Consider the following 18,291-nt stretch of genomic DNA (forward strand, 5'->3'; position numbering starts at 1 on the left):
TCTAATACTAGATGGGAGAGTCGAATAAAAAGTGTAAAATCTATAAGATATCAAGCTCCTCAAATAAGAGCAGCCTTAATTGAACTATATGATTTGTGTGATGATGCTATTTCAAAAAGTGAAACTGAAAGTTTGATTGATGCACTTGAGAATTTTGAGTTTTTGCTTGGTATTGTTATTTGGCATGATATTTTATTTGCTATTAATATGGCAAGTACGAAATTACAAGATAAAACCATATGTATTGATAATGCATGAAACAAGTAGAAGGTGTAATGTCTTTTTTTGAGAAATATAGACATGATGGATTTAGCTCTAGTATGAACATGGCTAAAGATCTTTCTCATGAGATGGGTATTGATGCTATATTTCCCAAAAACCGTCGATGTTTTAGAAAAAAACAGTTTGATAAAAGTTATCATAATGAAGTAATTCAAACATCTGAAGATGATTTTAAAATTAATTATTTCCTTGTTGTTGTGGATATGGCTATTACTTCGTTGAATGATAGATTTGAACAAATGAGAACATTTGAAAATGTTTTTGGTTTCTTATATAATTCAGTGAAGTTAAAGTCACTTAATGCTTTGAATTAAGAGAAAATTGCACTAATTTTTATAGAACATTCTCTCATTATGATTCGTCGAATGTTGATTTAGATGTTTCCTCTGAGTTAAGAATGTTGCAGGTGAGTTTGTCCGATGAAGCAATGACTTCGTTTCAGGTTCTTGAGTTGGTAAAAGCTATGGGTTGTTATCCAAATGTTGATATTGCTTACCGAATTTTACTAACCACACCTGTGACAGTTGCATCAGCTGAAAGAAGTTTTTCTAAGCTAAAGCTGTTAAAAAATTATTTGAGATCATCAATGTCTCAAGGAAGGTTGAACGGTTTAGCAATTTTATGCATTGAAAAGGAACTCTTGGAGGGTATGAATTTTGAATTAATTATTAATGATTTTGCATCAACTAAAGCTAGAAAAAAAAATGTTTTATGTGATTATCTTTTCGTTTTTAAAGAATTGATACCTCTTTTTCTATTTGTTTCAGGTCATAAAAATAAGTGGGCATGATACTCGTCGAAGAATTGATCACAATCAAGGCAATGGAATGAAGAAATGTTTATAGAAAGGGTTCATATTCCAAGTTACGCCCAAGACTATAAAATAGTTTAAGACGGTCCTGCCAGTAACACTGTGCGGAAATTAAGCTGTAATAGTATACATACAGAGTATTTGTTTAGGAAAAGACATTTATTAATTAGTTTCAGTCGTATGGTTTAACGATAAGAAAAGTTATCTCTGCAGACAATTATGAAATAAAACCCAACAAAATAAAATTATTCTATAAACTTAAGGTCCACCAAATAATAAAAATTAAGGTCCATGAAATAAAGTCCACTATATTAAGGGCTTTCATTATATTTCAATTTTGTTAAATATATACTTTTCAATTATATATACTTCAATTTATATTATCCTCACCATGCAAAATACAATTTAATAATTTTAATATATCATTTTTATACTTATCTCATCCCGCGCAGGGCACAAAATACCAGGCTATAGAGGCGGGTCTTATCCTAGAATATTTGTTTAGGAAAAATGCATTTATTAATTAGTCTCAGTCGTATGGCTTAACAATAAGAAAAGTTATCTCTGCAGACATCCCCCGTTCATCAGCTTCCCCAGATTCCAGATCACGTAGCTGAGAACCCGTGCAGGCATATGATTCTTCATATTCAAATTGATTGTCGTTAAGAGTCAGCGTCTTTCAAAAAATTATTGATTGTCGTTAAGAGTCAGCGTCTTTCGAAAAATTTGCTATAGCCTTTGACTCAACCCTACTACTGATAGAAAAATCATTTCCACTTTCATTTACCTCTTCACTTGGCCTTCTCAGCAGAGATTCATAACTTTCATGGGTAAACTCTGCTGAAGCCTCCTCTCTCTTCCAGCCTTCTTAAAAACAAAGGTCCTCAACAGTCTGCAGTGCTCCCTTGTAGCTTAAGTGCTCGCATTTTTCTTTCGCAGGGGTTTTGCAAGTGACAGAACTCCTTCTCAAGAATCTCCATGATCTCCAGTCCTTTATTTTGTCCTCTCGAACCCAATTTGTTCCTCGCTAGAGGATCGTGTGAAAATCCATGAAAGAAATCCATCCGCAACAGAAGACACATTACTGCCATTAGCTATCTCCCCAGAACTTGATATAGCTCCATTGTTCAATGCTGAGCCCATATACTTTTCTTGGATGCCTGAATATCGACTCAACCCAAAAGTCGCTGACAAGTGTTGCAGGAATCTAAGAATTTTACTGAGCGGGGTAGCTTCCAAGAAGCGAATGCATGTAGGTGACTGACCCAAACCACGATTTAAGAGCTGTGAACCCGACGGTAGATTTCGGAGTTCATCCACAGTAAATTGTATCACCTTATCGTAATGGCTGGCAGCTAAATAATCGTGCATGATAAGTAACTCAAAGGCTGTACGGAATTTTACGAGGAGCTTTGTACGTTGAGGATCATCAGATATTGGCCATTCTCATCACAACCGTTGCAAGCATCTCCAAGATTTTCTTTCTCTGGTGAAGTATCCATGCATCTTGGAAGTAGTAGTCACCATCTTCCATATAATCTCCAGAGTGAAACTCATTAAACTCAGTATTATGGATTGTTTTCTGGCTGCAAAGCATTTTCACCGCAGCAGGGAGATCCAATGGTTTCCATGGGGAACTAAGAAGCAGTTCAATCCTTTCATTGTGGAGGCTTTCAGGCAAAACCATATGCATATTAATTAACACGATACCAATGTGCTCCCGTACAATAATCCATGAACTTCTCACTACACCGGTCGCAAACCAAGAACCTCCAGATCTTATTAGCCTCACAAAAGGACAAAGCTTCACTTATTATATCATTTGCATTTTCATCCTTTGATGCACTAAAGTGACTCTTAAGATCACTGACCTTGACTCTAGGCAAATCTTTCCTTCGTTTCTTTGCTCTTGTGAGGAGCCGTTTTTCCTTGCGTTTCCATGTTTTCTCCTCTCCCCGCTTCTCTGACCTGAACCTAGTGTTGAATCCGATCCCTTGTTGTTAACATTATCTGAGGAGGAAGATTCTGACTTCTGCTGCAACAACCTAGCTGCATCGACCCTCACTTCAATCTCCTTCCTCCTCTCTTCAGGAGTCTTGGTAGATTTCTTAATCTCGTTACTCTCAATAGGGTCCTAAAGGGGAAAACTCGAAGTTTCCCTTCACCATTTTCCAGGTGTTTCACCCACGTAGATTTTTGTATCAGTGACCTGAGCTCATCCTGCACATTTGCAGTACGAACCTCCGGTGTCAATATCTTGTGCTAAGTCTCAACCTTAAGCAAGATCGATCGGATTCTCAATCGAGAGAGCTCGGTGATACTCTCTCTCTCGCATCGTTATCTGCCTCGTAAAGCAGATTAGCAATAGATAGAGTTTGGTGATACCTCCACAGATTTTCTAGTAGACTCAATACCTCCTCGTAGAAGCGACCTTCACGCACACAGTTAATTAGGGCAGAGTGTTGGTGGCGAGAGCATGAGCCGAATCGCCTTGTTGTAAGGAGACAGAGATTGTTTGGAGCGAGGCGCGGGGGATTTCTTCTTCTGACCCATCCCCGATTCAGTTCAAAGATGGTCAAATCAAAAATAAAGTTACAGTCAATATATGGCGGAGGATTGACGGAAGGTGAGCTACAGTAGACCGGTACCAGTTGCATTCTCAATTGGTTTAGACTGACATGTCTTGGCTTTTGTATGGATTGGTTTAACCGTAATGAAAGTAGTTAGTTCTTTGCTTAAGAGGCCTAGCCTTCACTCTTGACCTTCCTACTGCCTGTCTGATATAGACACTCATCATAACTCTGCTTAGATCTCTACTCTAAGCTTATCAGACCTCAGTTATGAAGGCAGCAGTAATAGCGGGGGAACATTTGAATTTTATTAGTAAGATAAATAGATAACAAAGCATTCTCCAATATTTGCATATTAAAAGGCCTCCAACCAAATCAAATAAATAGAATTTAGAAAAAGGGAAAAAAATGTCTAATTCCAAAAGCAAAGCTTGAATCTGTTCTTCGGCTTTCAAATCCAAGCCCCCTTAGAAGAATCCAACCATCCTACCATTCACAATCTATCACCTCCTCTACTTTTGCTATCTACATTTCATCATCATCATGAGACCCCACCAAGAACTCTCTTCAGCTCGGATTTATGTTCTGCTGTCAGCTTCGACGGATATCTCACGTTAAGCTTCAACCTCAGGTTACCTTTCTTTCCAGGTTCTTTAGAGATTGGCATCCCTTCGTTCGGAACAACAACCTCGTGATCGGGGTTGATGATATCGGTTAGTGGGATCATGAGATTCCTTCCATCAAGCGTGATCAGATCAAGGGTCTTACCGGTCAGTGCTTCAAGCAGAGTGATCTCCTTACTGACCAAAAGGTCGTTTCCGTCTCTCTTGTAAACAGGATGTGGCTTCTCCTCAACCACGAAGATGATATCAGCAGGTATGATTCCAGGCTCTTCATTGCCTTTCTTAGGGAAAGTGAGCTTTGTGCCTTTCTTCCACCCGGGTTTTATCTCTATGGGCAATATCTCATCAACCACCCTCATTTTACTACAAAACCAAACAACACAGAGTCATAACAAGTCTTGAGACATCAGCCGCTTCCGAATCATGCACATTATTCATCTTCCTACAGTCCAATATATAAGCTCAAATTCAACTTTATATATGCAGACCATTGGCCACCAAGCAGCAAGTAATAAACCAAAATCTATGATACAAGATGAGCCAGAAACGTGAAACCTATCATCTTTTAGCTCATTGTATTACATTTACAATAGCGATGCATGAAGGCTTTCGATGAGAAGGAAGCATACCCAGAAGCATCGTAGACATTTCTAGATAACCGCATCTTCTTCTTCACACCTTTGTAGAGATCCTCCAAAGTACAAGGCAATGGATTCTCCACGGCTGGAGCTTTCCTCAGCTCACTGGTATGACCACCGGCGTTGAAATGACCGTTCCTGAAACGCCCATCCCTAAACGTTCTGTGTCCTCCTCCTCCGCCGCCTTCAGGTCCAAAGATCTCGGCGTAGATGTCATCAGCGTCTCTAGGGTTGAAACGGAACGAGGCGGCGTTAGGGGGATGCTGCCTGTGCTGGTGGTAGAAGTGCGGCGTCCTCGAGGAGTAAGAAGAGGAAGCCTCCGACGCGTTGGAATCTGGGATTTTGCCTAATTTGAGGCCTTCCTCGCCGTAAAGATCGTAGATCTGGCGCTTCTGAGGGTCGGAGAGGACGTCGTAGGCCTCGGAGATCCGTTTGAATTTGGCCTCCGCTTCGTCTCGCCTTGTGGAAGGGTTCTTGTCGGGATGCCAGATCATGGCGAGACGCTTGTAAGCTTTCTTTAGATCATCCTCCGTCGCGTTGTGATTTACCTTCAGCATGTTGTAGTAATCCACACCCATCTCTCTCTCTGTGCGGTTCACGATGGTTGGCCGTCGCCGGAGAAAGAAGGGGAACAGAATCAGAGACAGATGCGTGGAGACTAGGAAAGAGGGAGGTTAGTTTCCACGTTTCCGTTTTCATTAAAAACTCTTTTTTTTTTCTCTTGTTAACAATTATTTAACAAATATTTTAAAACATCATAACTGTAACCGAAGATTCATACATTAATTCTCTTGGCCAAACTATATCTAAATCAATACTATTAAAAGGGAAAGAGTTTTAATAAATCTACTTATGAAAATTGTTTGGACTCTTTCCTTTTATTAAATTTTGGTCTTCCCCTATATTTTATAACAACATGTGACCAACATGTGTACAAATCGGTTTACATTATTTAAATTTGTACCATTTAAATCGACTACTAAAACATTATACCAAAACTATAAGCCACAACGATTTCTAAACATGTCACATTAATATCAAGATTATAAAACATTACACTTATGAAACTTATACGAATTACACTTCATCATGCGATTGCTCAACTTCTGTTTGTTAAAATCAAAAACCTTCTTGGATGGTCTCATGTTGCCCTTGCATGTCTTCTCTTCCTGAAAAAAAAAACTCATATGTCGACACACTTCTTGAAATATCACTTATTAAAAAATCAAACATGAATGTATTAAAGACCTAAATCACCATAGTTTTCACAAGATCATACCGCATTATTCATCACATATTATGTTATACAATATATACGATTAACTTCAAATACATAAAAATGGTACAATTTGAAAAAGAGTGTTTCTAATCACAAATTTAAACGATAAGGTTTGTTCCTATATCACAATTTAAAATTTTAAAATTTAAAATCGTAACAAAATATGTAAACAAGAACGAATATAGTGTGAATATGCTAACTAGATATATTCTTAGATTTGTTGTTAACAATATATACGATTATCAAACCAAAAAACACAAAATAATAAATAACTTGGTGTACAAGTTTTTTTATTATGACAGAAATACATAATTATCCTTATTTCTATCAAACAAAATATCTAATCAATTCTACTTATATTCTCTACCAAGATTTTTGGTAACCTACATTGATTACCAAATATTCTATCCGAACTTCTCTTAACCTGCATCGACTACAGACCTCTCTTATTATCAGGGCCGGTCCTGGGCAAAGCCGGATGAAACATTCGCCTAGGGCCCCCAAATTTTTTGAAAAAAACTACATAAACATAGGCCGAAACTCCTACGGTCACTCAAAACCTTTCAATCACAGTCACTCAAAACTCTCACGCCAATAACCACAAAGTCAGTATTGGCTTATATAGAACTTAGGAAACTCCTAATCCTATATGACATAACAAAACACATATATCCTAATCACTTTAGTAAACCAAATCCTTATGTGATTAGGATAGCTTGCAACTCAAGCTAACTTCAAGTTTATCCCAACATTCTCCCCCTTAAGCTTGAAGTTATCTTGACTCACCATTTGAACACCAATCAACTTCCTCATCTCAACAAACTTGATTCTTCCAAGAGACTTCGGTAGTATATCCGCTTGTTGCTCATTACCCGGAACATGCTCGACTTCCACTTGCAGGTTGGTGATATAGATACAGCAAAAGCGGTGTGGGATGCAATAAAGGCAAGGCATGTTGGAGCTGAGAGAGTAAAAGAAGCTAGATTACAAACTTTGATGGCCGAGTTTGATAGATTGAAGATGAAAGACGAAGATAAAATTGATACGTTTGTTGGGAAACTATCAGAGATCTCATCAAAGTCTGCTTCATTGGGGGAGATAATAGAGGAACCGAAGTTGGTAAAGAAGTTTCTGAAAAGCTTGCCAAGGAAGAGATATATTCATATTGTCGCCTCTCTTGAACAAGTTCTCGACTTGAACACAACGAGCTTTGAAGATATTGTTGGAAGATTGAAAGCGTATGAAGAAAGAATCTGTGAAGAAGAAGATGAGCATCCAGATGAACAAGATAAGCTGATGTGGGCAAGCTCCAATCAACATCAGACTGGTTACACTAACTCTGGTGGAGCCAGAGGAAGAGGACGAGGAGGACGCTCTGGTTGGAGAGGAAGAGGTCGCGGAAGGTCCGGGAACTTTCACAGCCAGCGAGATGCGTACAAGCAAGGGCAAGGACGTGATCTATCACACATCACATGTTTCAACTGCGACAAACAAGGACATAATGCGTCTGATTGCCCTGATAAGTCTCTTAATCTCCAAGAAACAGTTGAAAACAAGACAGAAGATACACAAATGAACTAATGATGCATGAAGTGGTCTATCTGAATGAAAAGAACGTCAACCCGAATATGTTTGATACTACTCTTGATACAAAGAACGTTTGGTACCTTGATAATTGAGCAAGCAACCACATAAGTGGTAACAGAGTATTCTTTGCTACACTTGATGAAACAATCACCGGAAAAGTGAGGTTTGGAGATGATTCTCGTATTGACATCAGAGGGAAAGGATCGATTCAATTCGTGTTTAGAGGAGGTGAGAATAAGATCTTGTGTAATGTGTATTACATTCCAGGGTTGAAGAGTAACATAGATAGCTTAGGTCAAGCCACCGAAGCTGGCTGCGAGGTTAGTATGAAAGGAGATGCACTTATGCTGTATGATCGATATGGAAAGCTAATGTTGAGATCAAACCGATCAAGAAACAGGCTATACAAGGTTGCTTTTGAGGTAGAAACTCAAGACTGCCTGCAGATCTCTAGCCATACATCCGAGACCTCAAGATGGCATGCACGCCTTGGACACATCAATGGTGATACTATAAAGGTAATGATCAATAAGGAACGAGTTACTAGCATACCTATACTAACGGTTGAGAAAGAGACATGTATGTCTTGCCTCCTTGGAAAGCAAGCAAGGAAACCTTTTCCTCAAGCAACTACATATCGAGCTACTCATCCTCTCGAGCTTGTTCATGGTGATCTCTGCGGGCCTATCACACCGCCAACCCCAGCACACAAGAGATACGTGATGGTACTAATCGATGATTGTACTCGCTATATGTGGACCATGTTGTTACAAGAGAAAAACGAAGCCTTTGAGAAGTTTAAAAACTTCAAGAAACTAGCTGAGCATGATTCAAAGGCCGTGTTGAAGACGTTTTGGTCAGATAGGGGAGGAGAATTTTGCTCCAAAGAGTTCCTTGCGTACTGCGATGAGAATGGTATTAATAGGCACTTAACTGCTCCATATTCTCCTCAACAGAATGGGGTTGTCGAGAGGGGCAACAGAACACTTCTGGAGATGACCAAGAGTATACTGAAGCACATGAAGGTACCTAATGTTTTGTAGGGCGAAGCTGTTCGGCATTCTATTTATTTGATCAATAGAGTCGCAACAAAGACTCTAGACAACAAGACACCGTATGAAGCTTTGCGAAGTAAAACACCTAATGTTGCACACCTTAGAGTGTTCGGATGTGTGTGTTATGCCAAGATTAATGCGGTAGGGAGAAGAAAACTTGATGATAGGTCTAAGGTTCTTGTCCATCTTGGAACAGAACCAGGCTCTAAGGCCTATCGTCTACTTGATCCTACTAAGAAGAAAATAGTGGTCAGCCGTGATGTTGTTTTTGATGAGAGGAGAGGATGGAACTGGACTAATGACGAGTCCGTTGAGGACAATGACGATGGAGGAAGCTTCACAGTTGAGTTCAAGAAGATTGATGGTGTGACTCAAATAGAGGATGAGACACAGACTGATGTCCAAACTGGTGATATAAATGAAGAGGATGATGACAATGAGAGTAGTGATGATCAAGGAGAGCAACCACAGTTGAGAAGATCATCAAGGACTAGTACAATGCCTGGTTATCTCGACGACTACGTCCTTATAGCTGAAGCAGAGTGTGAACGTCTGCTGACGATTGTGAATGACGAACCTTGGGACTACGCTGAAGCTAAGGAATTGAAGGTATGGATTGATGCTTGTCAAGATGAATTTTCAGTATTGAGAAAAATAACACATGGGAGCTTGTTGATCTTCCTGTGGGAGTCAAACATATTGGTTTGAAGTGGGTATTTAAAATTAAACGGAACGCTGATGGAACTATCATAAAATACAAAGCTCGGTTGGTTGCAAAGGGCTATGTGAAGAAGCAAGGAGTTGATTATGACGAGGTCTTCGCACCAGTAGCTCGTATGGAGACTATCCGTTTGGTTATTGCCGTTGCTGCTTCAAAAAGATGGGAAATACACCACATTGATGTTAAGACTGCATTCTTACATGGAGAACTAAGAGAAGAAGTATTTGTCGTGCAACCTGAGGGCTTTGAAGTTGCAGGAAAAGAGGATAAGGTCTACAAGTTGAGGAAGACACTTTATGGGTTAAAACAAGCGCCTAGGGCTTGGAATATCAAACTAAACAAGATCTTGCGAGAACTCAAGTTTCAGAGGCGTTCAAAAAAAACCCGTCACTGTACCGAAAGGAAGAGAAGAACGAAACGCTTGTTGTTGTGGTATATGTGGACGATCTGCTTGTCACGGGAACATCAGTGCACTCTATAAACCGGTTTAAGAAGGAGATGGGAACGAAGTTTGAGATGAGTGATCTCGGGAAGCTGGCGTATTATCTAGGTATTGAAGTATGTCAAAGCAAAGAAGGTATCGCTTTGAAGCAAGATAGATGATACTCTCGAAAGATACTTGAAGAGTGTGGTATGGACGCCTGCAATTCATCAGCTATACCTAGGGATTTTAATGTGAAGCTATCAAAATCTGTTGAGGAGAAGAGTATAAACGAGAGAGATTATAGAAGAAGCATTGGTTGTCTGCGGTACTTGCTCCACACGCGTCCGGACCTATCTTTCAGTGTAGGAGTGTTGAGCCGATACATGCAGGATCCTAAGGAGTCGCATGGTGCTGCTCTTAAACAGGTGATGCGTTATCTGCGAGGTACTATTGAGTATGGTCTCACGTTTGCACAGTCTACGAGTTTGGAGCTAATGGGTTTCAGCGACAGTTCTCACAATGTCGATAATGATGATGGCAAAAGCACTACGGGACATGTGTTCTACCTGAATAGGAGTCCCATAACGTGGTGTTCGTGTAAACAAGAGATCGTAGCTCTGTCTTCCTGTGAGGCCGAGTTTATGGCGGCTACAGAAGCAGCTAAACAGGGGATATGGCTTCAGGAACTATTGGGAGAAGTCATTGGCCGACCAAGCAAGAAGGTTGTCATAAAGGTCGATAACAATTCTGTGATTGCTCTTACTAAGAATCCAGTGTTTCATGGAAGAAGCAAGCACATACATAGAAGGTTCCATTTTATTAGAGAGTGTGTTGAGAATAATCAAGTGGAAGTCGAGCATGTTCCGGGTAATGAGCAACGAGCGGATATACTAACGAAGTCTCTTGGAAGAATCAAGTTTGTTGAGGTGAGGAAGTTGATTGGTGTTCAAATGGTGAGTCAAGCTATCTTCAAGCTTAAGGGGGAGAATGTTGGGATAAACTTGAAGTTAGCTTGAGTTGCAAGCTATCCTAATCACATAAGGATTTGGTTTACTAAAGTGATTAGGATATATGTGTTTTGTTATGTCATATAGGATTAGGAGTTTCCTAAGTTCTATATAAGCCAGTACTGACTTTGTGGTTATTGGCGTGAGAGTTTTGAGTGACTGTGATTGAAAGGTTTTGAGTGAATTTTATCCTTTGATTGATTAATAAGAAGTAGATACTTATTAAACGTGTTCTTGAGTTCCTTACTGCCTGTGGTTTGTGAGATAATATGATTCACTGATGCTTATCCCTATTTACAGAATAAAAAATGGAAAAGTAGAACTTTCTTCAAGCGGTATGAAGAAGAAATAAGGGAGAGAAGATTTACCGGTTCAGATTAGAGGAACCACTCGGCGGCGAACTCCTACGAAATAATGAATCGCCGTCGGAGAGATTTTTTTTAACTTTCGATATAAACAAGAAGAAGTCTTTATCTCTTTGTTGTCGGCAGAGAGAATTTGTTGACTGGGATTGGCCGTAACATAATTTAAACAAAATTAAATTTAGAACCATTTTAAATTTAAATTATGAAAAATCCCAGAAACTTAAGACCATTATATACATAAATAAACACTTATTTTAAAACTCTAACTTTTAATAATGAAACATATGTCTCAAATTGATAATTTTTACTACTTTTTTTTAGCAACTAATATTTTTACTACTTGGGTTTATATTTGGGTAGTTTGGTAGTTGATAAACATACAAATAAATGTAGCCAAAATATTTGCTGGTAACACTATATCTACCTCATTTTCAAATTTCTATACTAATAAACACAAATTAATCTTCAAATAAATTTCGAACAAATTCCACAAAAACACAAACACATGATCAAATTTCATATAAATCAATAGTGCCTATGCAAACCAGATATATTTGTCATATAATCATCAAAATTATATGATTCAAAATCGAAATTTCATAATTATTAAAAATAAATCAAAAATAAACCGGTGCTTCCAAAGCGCGGGTCAAAATCTAGTTTTTAGATATTAAATCAACAATACTCCTATACATTAATTAAGAGGTCACTTTAATGACTTTTTTTTACGTGTCGATCATAGGTGAACTCTTACAAAATTGTTATAATTTGATTGGTCGATGATTTTTAATTTTTATTTATTTTAATTAGATCTAAAAAAAAGTAAGTTTATAACCAATTAATATAACTTGCCAAATAATTTACATAATATTACAAATAATGATTTATGGTAACTGATTGTTGAAATTATAGAAAGAGAAAAAATACATAAAATAATAAACGACAAACCATTTTTATAAATCAATATAATGGTTTTATATTCTTATTTAAAAGGATTATATTTTATATAAATTATCATAATAGCTATTAACATCTTCTAAAGTTCATATTATATGATTTATAAATCATCTATAAAAACATTTATCAAATTATTTATCTTGGTTTATTGTATATCTTATATGTTAAAACAAAAGTCACAACCTTGATTCATGTGTGATTTTTTTAAAAATAGACCTTATGGACCTATTCCTAGAAAATCATCTTACATTTAATATTTAATCTTATCATTTAAATTTTGGGCTTACTAGAAATTTTTATTGGGCTATCAATAATTGGATTTAAACAATAGATGATTCATTGGATTTATAGATAGTATAAATTAAATAGATATAATTTAATGTTGTAATACTATACCTCTATATGCAAAATATTTAAATATTTGTCTATGTTAACTTTTAAAATTATAAAGATTTTTCTTTTAAATAAGAAAAATCATTTTATCTAACAATGAATCTTTTAAATAAGAAAAATCATTTTATCTAACAATGATTAATCTTTATTACCTTAAACCAATGAAATTTTTTTAAACTATATAATTTATTTTAAAAATTAAACAAAAACTAAATGTTTAATTATTTATTTGATAATATAAATCTATGAAGTGAAAAGTTTAATTTTTGAAAAACTTTCTAAATTCGACAATATCTTTGAATATGACAATAAAACAATATTTTACTAATCTTTATATATATATAGTTACAATTTTAATAATGAAATAATAATCCAAATATATATATATATATATATATATATATATATATATATATATAGAAGAAGATACAAATACATGTGAAACTTTGAAACAATCCATTCAATGAAAAAATATACAGTAAAATTATTATGTTTTAAAAATTGATAGACACATATATATTATAATATATACCAATTTAGAATTGAAAAAAAAATATTTATATAAAAATAAATGAAAACAAAAATCTGCGCGGTTGCGCGGATCGAGATCTAGTTTTAAATTATTATAAGAGTTTGTAAATCATCTTTTTTTTTAACGCTGGATAATTATTCTATTACAACTATGAGAAATATAACAGACGATTTTACAGCCGACAATTCTACCTGCCGTATGAAGATTCACGCCTGACTGCATCACCTGAGCCGCCCTATGTGATCCACGCTTGACGGTAATCATCTATAAGAGCTTAAAATCAAAGCTATATATCATATCCTACTATATATTAATTAAGAAGTCACTTTAGTGATTTTTTCTTATGTGTCGATCATAGGTGAACTCTTACAAAATTGTTATAATTTGATTGGTCGATGATTTTTAATTTTTATTTATTTTAATTAGATCTAAAAAGAAAATGTAAATCTATAACCAATTATAATTATGTTATTACAACTATGAGAAATATAACAGATGATTCTACAGCCGACAATTCTACCTGCCATATGAAGATTTTTACGCATGACTGCATCACCTAAGCCGCCCTATGTGATCCACGCTTGACGGTAATCATCTATAAGAGCTTAAAATCAAAGCTATATATCATATCCTACTATATATTAATTGAGAAGTCACTTTAGTGATTTTTTCTTACGTGGCGATCATAGGTGAACTCTTACAAAATCCTACTATATATTAATTGAGAAGTCACTTTAGTGATTTTTTCTTACGTGTCGATCATAGGTGAACTTTTACAAAATTGTTATAATTTGATTGGTCGATGATTTTTAATTTTTATTTATTTTAATTAGATCTAAAAAGAAAAGGTAAATCTATAACCAATTAATATCACTTGCCAAATAATTTACATAATATTACAAATAATGCTTTATGGTAACTAATTGTTGTGATTATAGAAAGAGAAATTAAATTGACATTTTTTTATATTTAAGAAATACAGAAAATAATAAACGACAAACCGTTTATATAAATCAATATAACCATTTTATATCCTTACTAGGGCCGACCCGCCCTACGGACAGGAAGTTATAGTAAAAATTATTTTAAATGAATTTATATTAATTTTATGAAGCATTTTTAAAAATATTATAGATTGAAAACAATATTATAAACAAATAAATAATGAACAGAATTCTGATATCATATTGTAACTTTTAATATCGTATTTGTTTGAACTGAAGTGACAGGAATCTTCATTATTCTCTATTTTCAAATTATTCAAAATGAACAAATCTATAAAAATAAATTGGTCTAATTCCAAGGTAAATCAATAAAACTATAATAAAATTTGATAAAATAATCAAATGTCAATTTTAAAATACTATTTAAATATTTTAATTATATCATAAATAATTAATTTTTTTTTCTAATTTAACAGGAAATGATGTTTTATAATATATTTGTTTTAGATCATAATTATATCTGGAATAAAATATTAATTAATTTTTAGTGTCTAAATGGTTATGTTTTGTAACTTATTATAGGTTTTGTTGAAATTTGTTTGTTAACAAAATTATTTGTTAGTAAATTTTCTCATGCCATTTTAAAATATTGTATTAAATTAATATTTTAGTAATTAATAAAAAAATATACTTTTATAGCAGATTTTTACTATAATATTACTTAATTAATAAAGAACTAAAATGTGTAACCGTCAACAATTAATATTAATTAATAATACCACTTCATATAAAATAATTTATTCGAAGAAGTTAAAGTGAAGCAAACCATAACTATAAAATAAAGAATTAAAATGTAATGTAACCATTAACAATTTGGAAATCAAGATGAACCCAGCCTGGTATTTTTTAGTTTTTTGTGTTCTTGAAGGCACTTTCAGTTCATTGGTTCGGACAGAAGAAATCTCATCGTCACAACAAACAAAAACTCTTATCATTACTAACTATAATTCTACAAATTTGAAAATGTGGCCACTACTTCGGCCTCTTAACTCTATTTGGCATGTGATATGAATAAGAAAAAATAGTCATCCAACAAAAAAGATATAAGACTAAAACATTTTAATTGTAGCAGAAGAAAGAAAAATGTATACTTGCTAATTTTCTTGCCTAGAAAGACTTTCATGTCACCTAAGGATTATCAAGCAAGATTCAGATTAGAATAAGATCCATGAACCATAAAAGCAGCCAACAAATCTATAAAAAGATAATAATATTCAGTTGCAGTTTCTGTTTTTACTTATCACATTTTTTTCATTCAAAATATGTACATATGAATACATATCAAGAATATAAAATTATACACCCATCTGTGTCTGGTAGGTCCAAACACACAAAAAAAACGTAAACTTGCTCAAATCCTGCAAGGTAATATGATATCATGTGAGCAGCAGAAAACAAAAGAAAGTACTACAAAAGCAACGAACATGATGCAACTCCGCACCGTCAAGGATATCAAATGATATAAAGTTGTCTGTAATCCACTACAACTAAGATGCATAAGAGCACAATCAAAAGCTTTAAATTACCATGCTTCTGTAGGAGGCATATCCACATACTTTTTACCCTCTCCGAGCTTCAGACTAATTTTGCTAATCCAAAGAACAACATACATCGAATTATTAGACACAGTTTTAAACCATAATTAATGGCTTAAATACAACATGGATAAAGTAAAAAAATACCTTGATCTTAAGTCTGAGAAGCTGTTTCAACAAAAAGACAGAAACCAGTAGTTAGTGCTCAACTACTAATAAAAAGGAATGTGACCATAGAAAGCATGAAGAACCATGGTTAATTAGTTTAAGGAAAGACACAAAGCATAAAGATAGGGATCATGGTTAATTGTGACACGTAAATTTTACATCAAAGCTGTCTCCAAAAATCATAAAGATAGGGATTATTAACACCAAATAGTCACACAAATCTTTACATCTATCCCTGTCCATGGTTTTGACATAACTCCAATGACACATCACATAAATATAATTTCTATTCACATCCATTTGATCTTTAAAACTCCCACTGATTAAATTATTAGAATGCTTTTCTAAAAGAGAAAGGTTACTAAGACATGTGAGTGAGACTTGAAAATTCAAACAGGCCGTTGAAGCAAAGCATCGAATCTGAGATTTGGCTTTTGCACAATTAATCTCAACCAGTCTGGTCAGCTTCTATTGTGCTTCAATCCTCACATCACCCTCCTCCCCAACAAAAATAAAATAAAAATAGAATCACTCAAGTGCACTCCTCAAGTAGATAATCTGAAAAATACAAACGTAGACCTTTAAAATCAAAGTTTTATTTCTTCAACAGAGGAAATCAAAGTTTTATTTCTTCACTAAAAGATGGTTTTTACCTGGTGGATGTATGCATAGAGTCTTGAAACTGGTTTCTTGCTGATCTCTTCTGGTAAACAGAACCACCTCCCCTTTGGCCGAAGTTGTTCACATCTGTCTTTCCCTGGTCAAAACTGTTCTCCTGCGCAGCCATTTCACTTGCTGTGTTTCTGGTCCGTGTCTGCATTGGTCTCTCCTCGGTTTTTCTCCAGAACTTGGGGCTTAAGAACTCTGTACCACGTAGTGTTGGGGGTGGATTTACATCCTCCCTCAAGGCCCATTAGACAATGTACTAGGCCCATTTGGCTAGAAAACCCTAGACATATCTTTCTATAAATTAGGAGCTCCTCCTTATGAGAAAGGGGCTCATCTTCTCCCATAGGACATATTAAACACTTATTACAAAAGGTTTATGGATTCTTAGATTACTTTACACTAGAAACTATTCTTGTAATACAATCTTTGATCAATAAACTCCTTTTGATGTTCATTTCTCATTTGATTCTTTCAAGATTTCTCCTAAACCTCAAGAATCTAATCTTTTGTCTTTAGATTCTTTATTGATTGATTCCAACAAACATCACCAGCATAAACACCGTTTTTGGATCAAACAGTTGGCGCTAGAAGGAGGGGCCAAAGAAAACAATCTTGATAGCATATCAAACTTGGGAAAACCCTAGATCTAGGGTTAAAAAAAAAAAAAAAAAAAAAGATCAAGAATCAAAATGGATTCTTTTCTCTTCCATTCTCGAAGCATGAAAAAATCAAAAAAAAGAAAGAAAAAAAAAAGTATCAAAGTCGTTTGTTTCTTCACGAAGGGAGACGGCTTTGAGGAAGAGGAGATCGATGATAACAGGTAAAAGCTCGAAGCTTTCTTGAACCAAGATGAAGCTTTGCTTTGGACGTACCCACCAAAGAACCAAAGATCCTCGTAGAGCTTGTAGTCTCGATCCTCGTAGACGCGCCGATGAAGCTCCGTCTCGGTCAGCCGGTGAAGCTCCGTCTCGATCCGCCGGTGAAGACGACGTCTCGATCCGCCGGTGAAGTTAACGGTATCTCGTCCACTTCTGGTCCTTGGGTTCAGGAAGATCGGGGAAGAGCGGAGGACTTGATCGGAGCGGCAATGGCGATCTCGGCGATGCTCGAGTCTCGTTCTTTCCCTCTCGTTCTTTCCCAAGTCTGGTCAAGCAGAAGTCGCGAAGAACACCAGGACAGAGAGAGACGCGAAGAAGCGACTGAGCTCCGAGACACGAGGGGAAAGTTCGAAACTTTCTTCAATCTCGATCCGCCGGTGAAGTTGGCCCCGAGACACGATCAGACAGAGCTGCGACTTTGACAAGTCTCGGTCTTTGCCGGAGAGCGAGCTGTGACTTTGACAAGTTCAACGGAATAGGCTGCGAAGGAGAGTAGAGATGGACCAGGTTGAAGCTTTCATGAGAAAACTCTGCTTTTGGTATATCTCATCGACGCGTCACTGACAATGAGCTCGAACTCCTAGCGGTTTGATAGAGCTTCTCTACCCGACGATGAGTCCACCATGACCAGAGGAGTCGTAAAGTTTCGAACTTGATTTCGTTTCAATCATCATCGAGAGCTCCTCAGCTCCTCAGCTCCTCAGCTCATCATTGAGTCGTAAAATCTCCCAAGTCTGCAACGATGTTTGGATCAAGACTCCGATGGTACTCGTCTAAAAAAAAAAAAGATCAA

General features: G+C 36.0%; 1 protein-coding gene, 1 long non-coding RNA gene and 2 pseudogenes across 2 annotated transcripts; all 4 read right to left on the reverse strand.

Annotated features, from left to right (window-relative positions):
- Window positions 1-1,622: 1,622 nt before the first annotated feature.
- Window positions 1,623-2,486, reverse strand: LOC106334894 (annotated as a pseudogene).
- On the reverse strand, window positions 2,474-3,646 carry LOC106334903 (annotated as a pseudogene).
- Window positions 3,647-3,949: 303 nt separating this feature from the next.
- LOC106324210 (dnaJ homolog subfamily B member 1-like) lies at window positions 3,950-5,623 on the reverse strand. Its single transcript, XM_013762221.1, has 2 exons — window positions 4,916-5,623; window positions 3,950-4,649 (listed from the first exon to the last, which is right to left on the reverse strand). The coding sequence occupies exons 1-2, from the start codon at window positions 5,500-5,502 to the stop codon at window positions 4,205-4,207; spliced, it is 1,032 nt and encodes a 343-aa protein (XP_013617675.1). The 5' UTR covers window positions 5,503-5,623; the 3' UTR covers window positions 3,950-4,204.
- Window positions 5,624-15,434: 9,811 nt separating this feature from the next.
- Window positions 15,435-16,833, reverse strand: LOC106297971. The gene is made up of 4 exons (XR_001261454.1): window positions 16,605-16,833; window positions 15,931-16,509; window positions 15,775-15,837; window positions 15,435-15,606 (listed from the first exon to the last, which is right to left on the reverse strand). It is a non-coding gene; the product is annotated as an uncharacterized LOC106297971 (long non-coding RNA).
- Window positions 16,834-18,291: the final 1,458 nt, after the last annotated feature.

Source organism: Brassica oleracea, chromosome C1 (genome assembly GCF_000695525.1).
Source record: "Brassica oleracea var. oleracea cultivar TO1000 chromosome C1, BOL, whole genome shotgun sequence".
Classification (NCBI taxonomy): domain Eukaryota; kingdom Viridiplantae; phylum Streptophyta; class Magnoliopsida; order Brassicales; family Brassicaceae; genus Brassica; species Brassica oleracea.

Bases quoted from the DNA above. Each gene is read 5' to 3' on its own strand.
- LOC106324210 (XM_013762221.1), bottom strand. From the start codon at position 5,502: ATGGGTGTGGATTACTACAACATGCTGAAGGTAAATCACAACGCGACG. The intron at 4,650-4,915 runs GTATGCTTCCTT...TTGGTTTTGTAG, and splicing joins AATGTCTACGATGCTTCTGG to TAAAATGAGGGTGGTTGATG.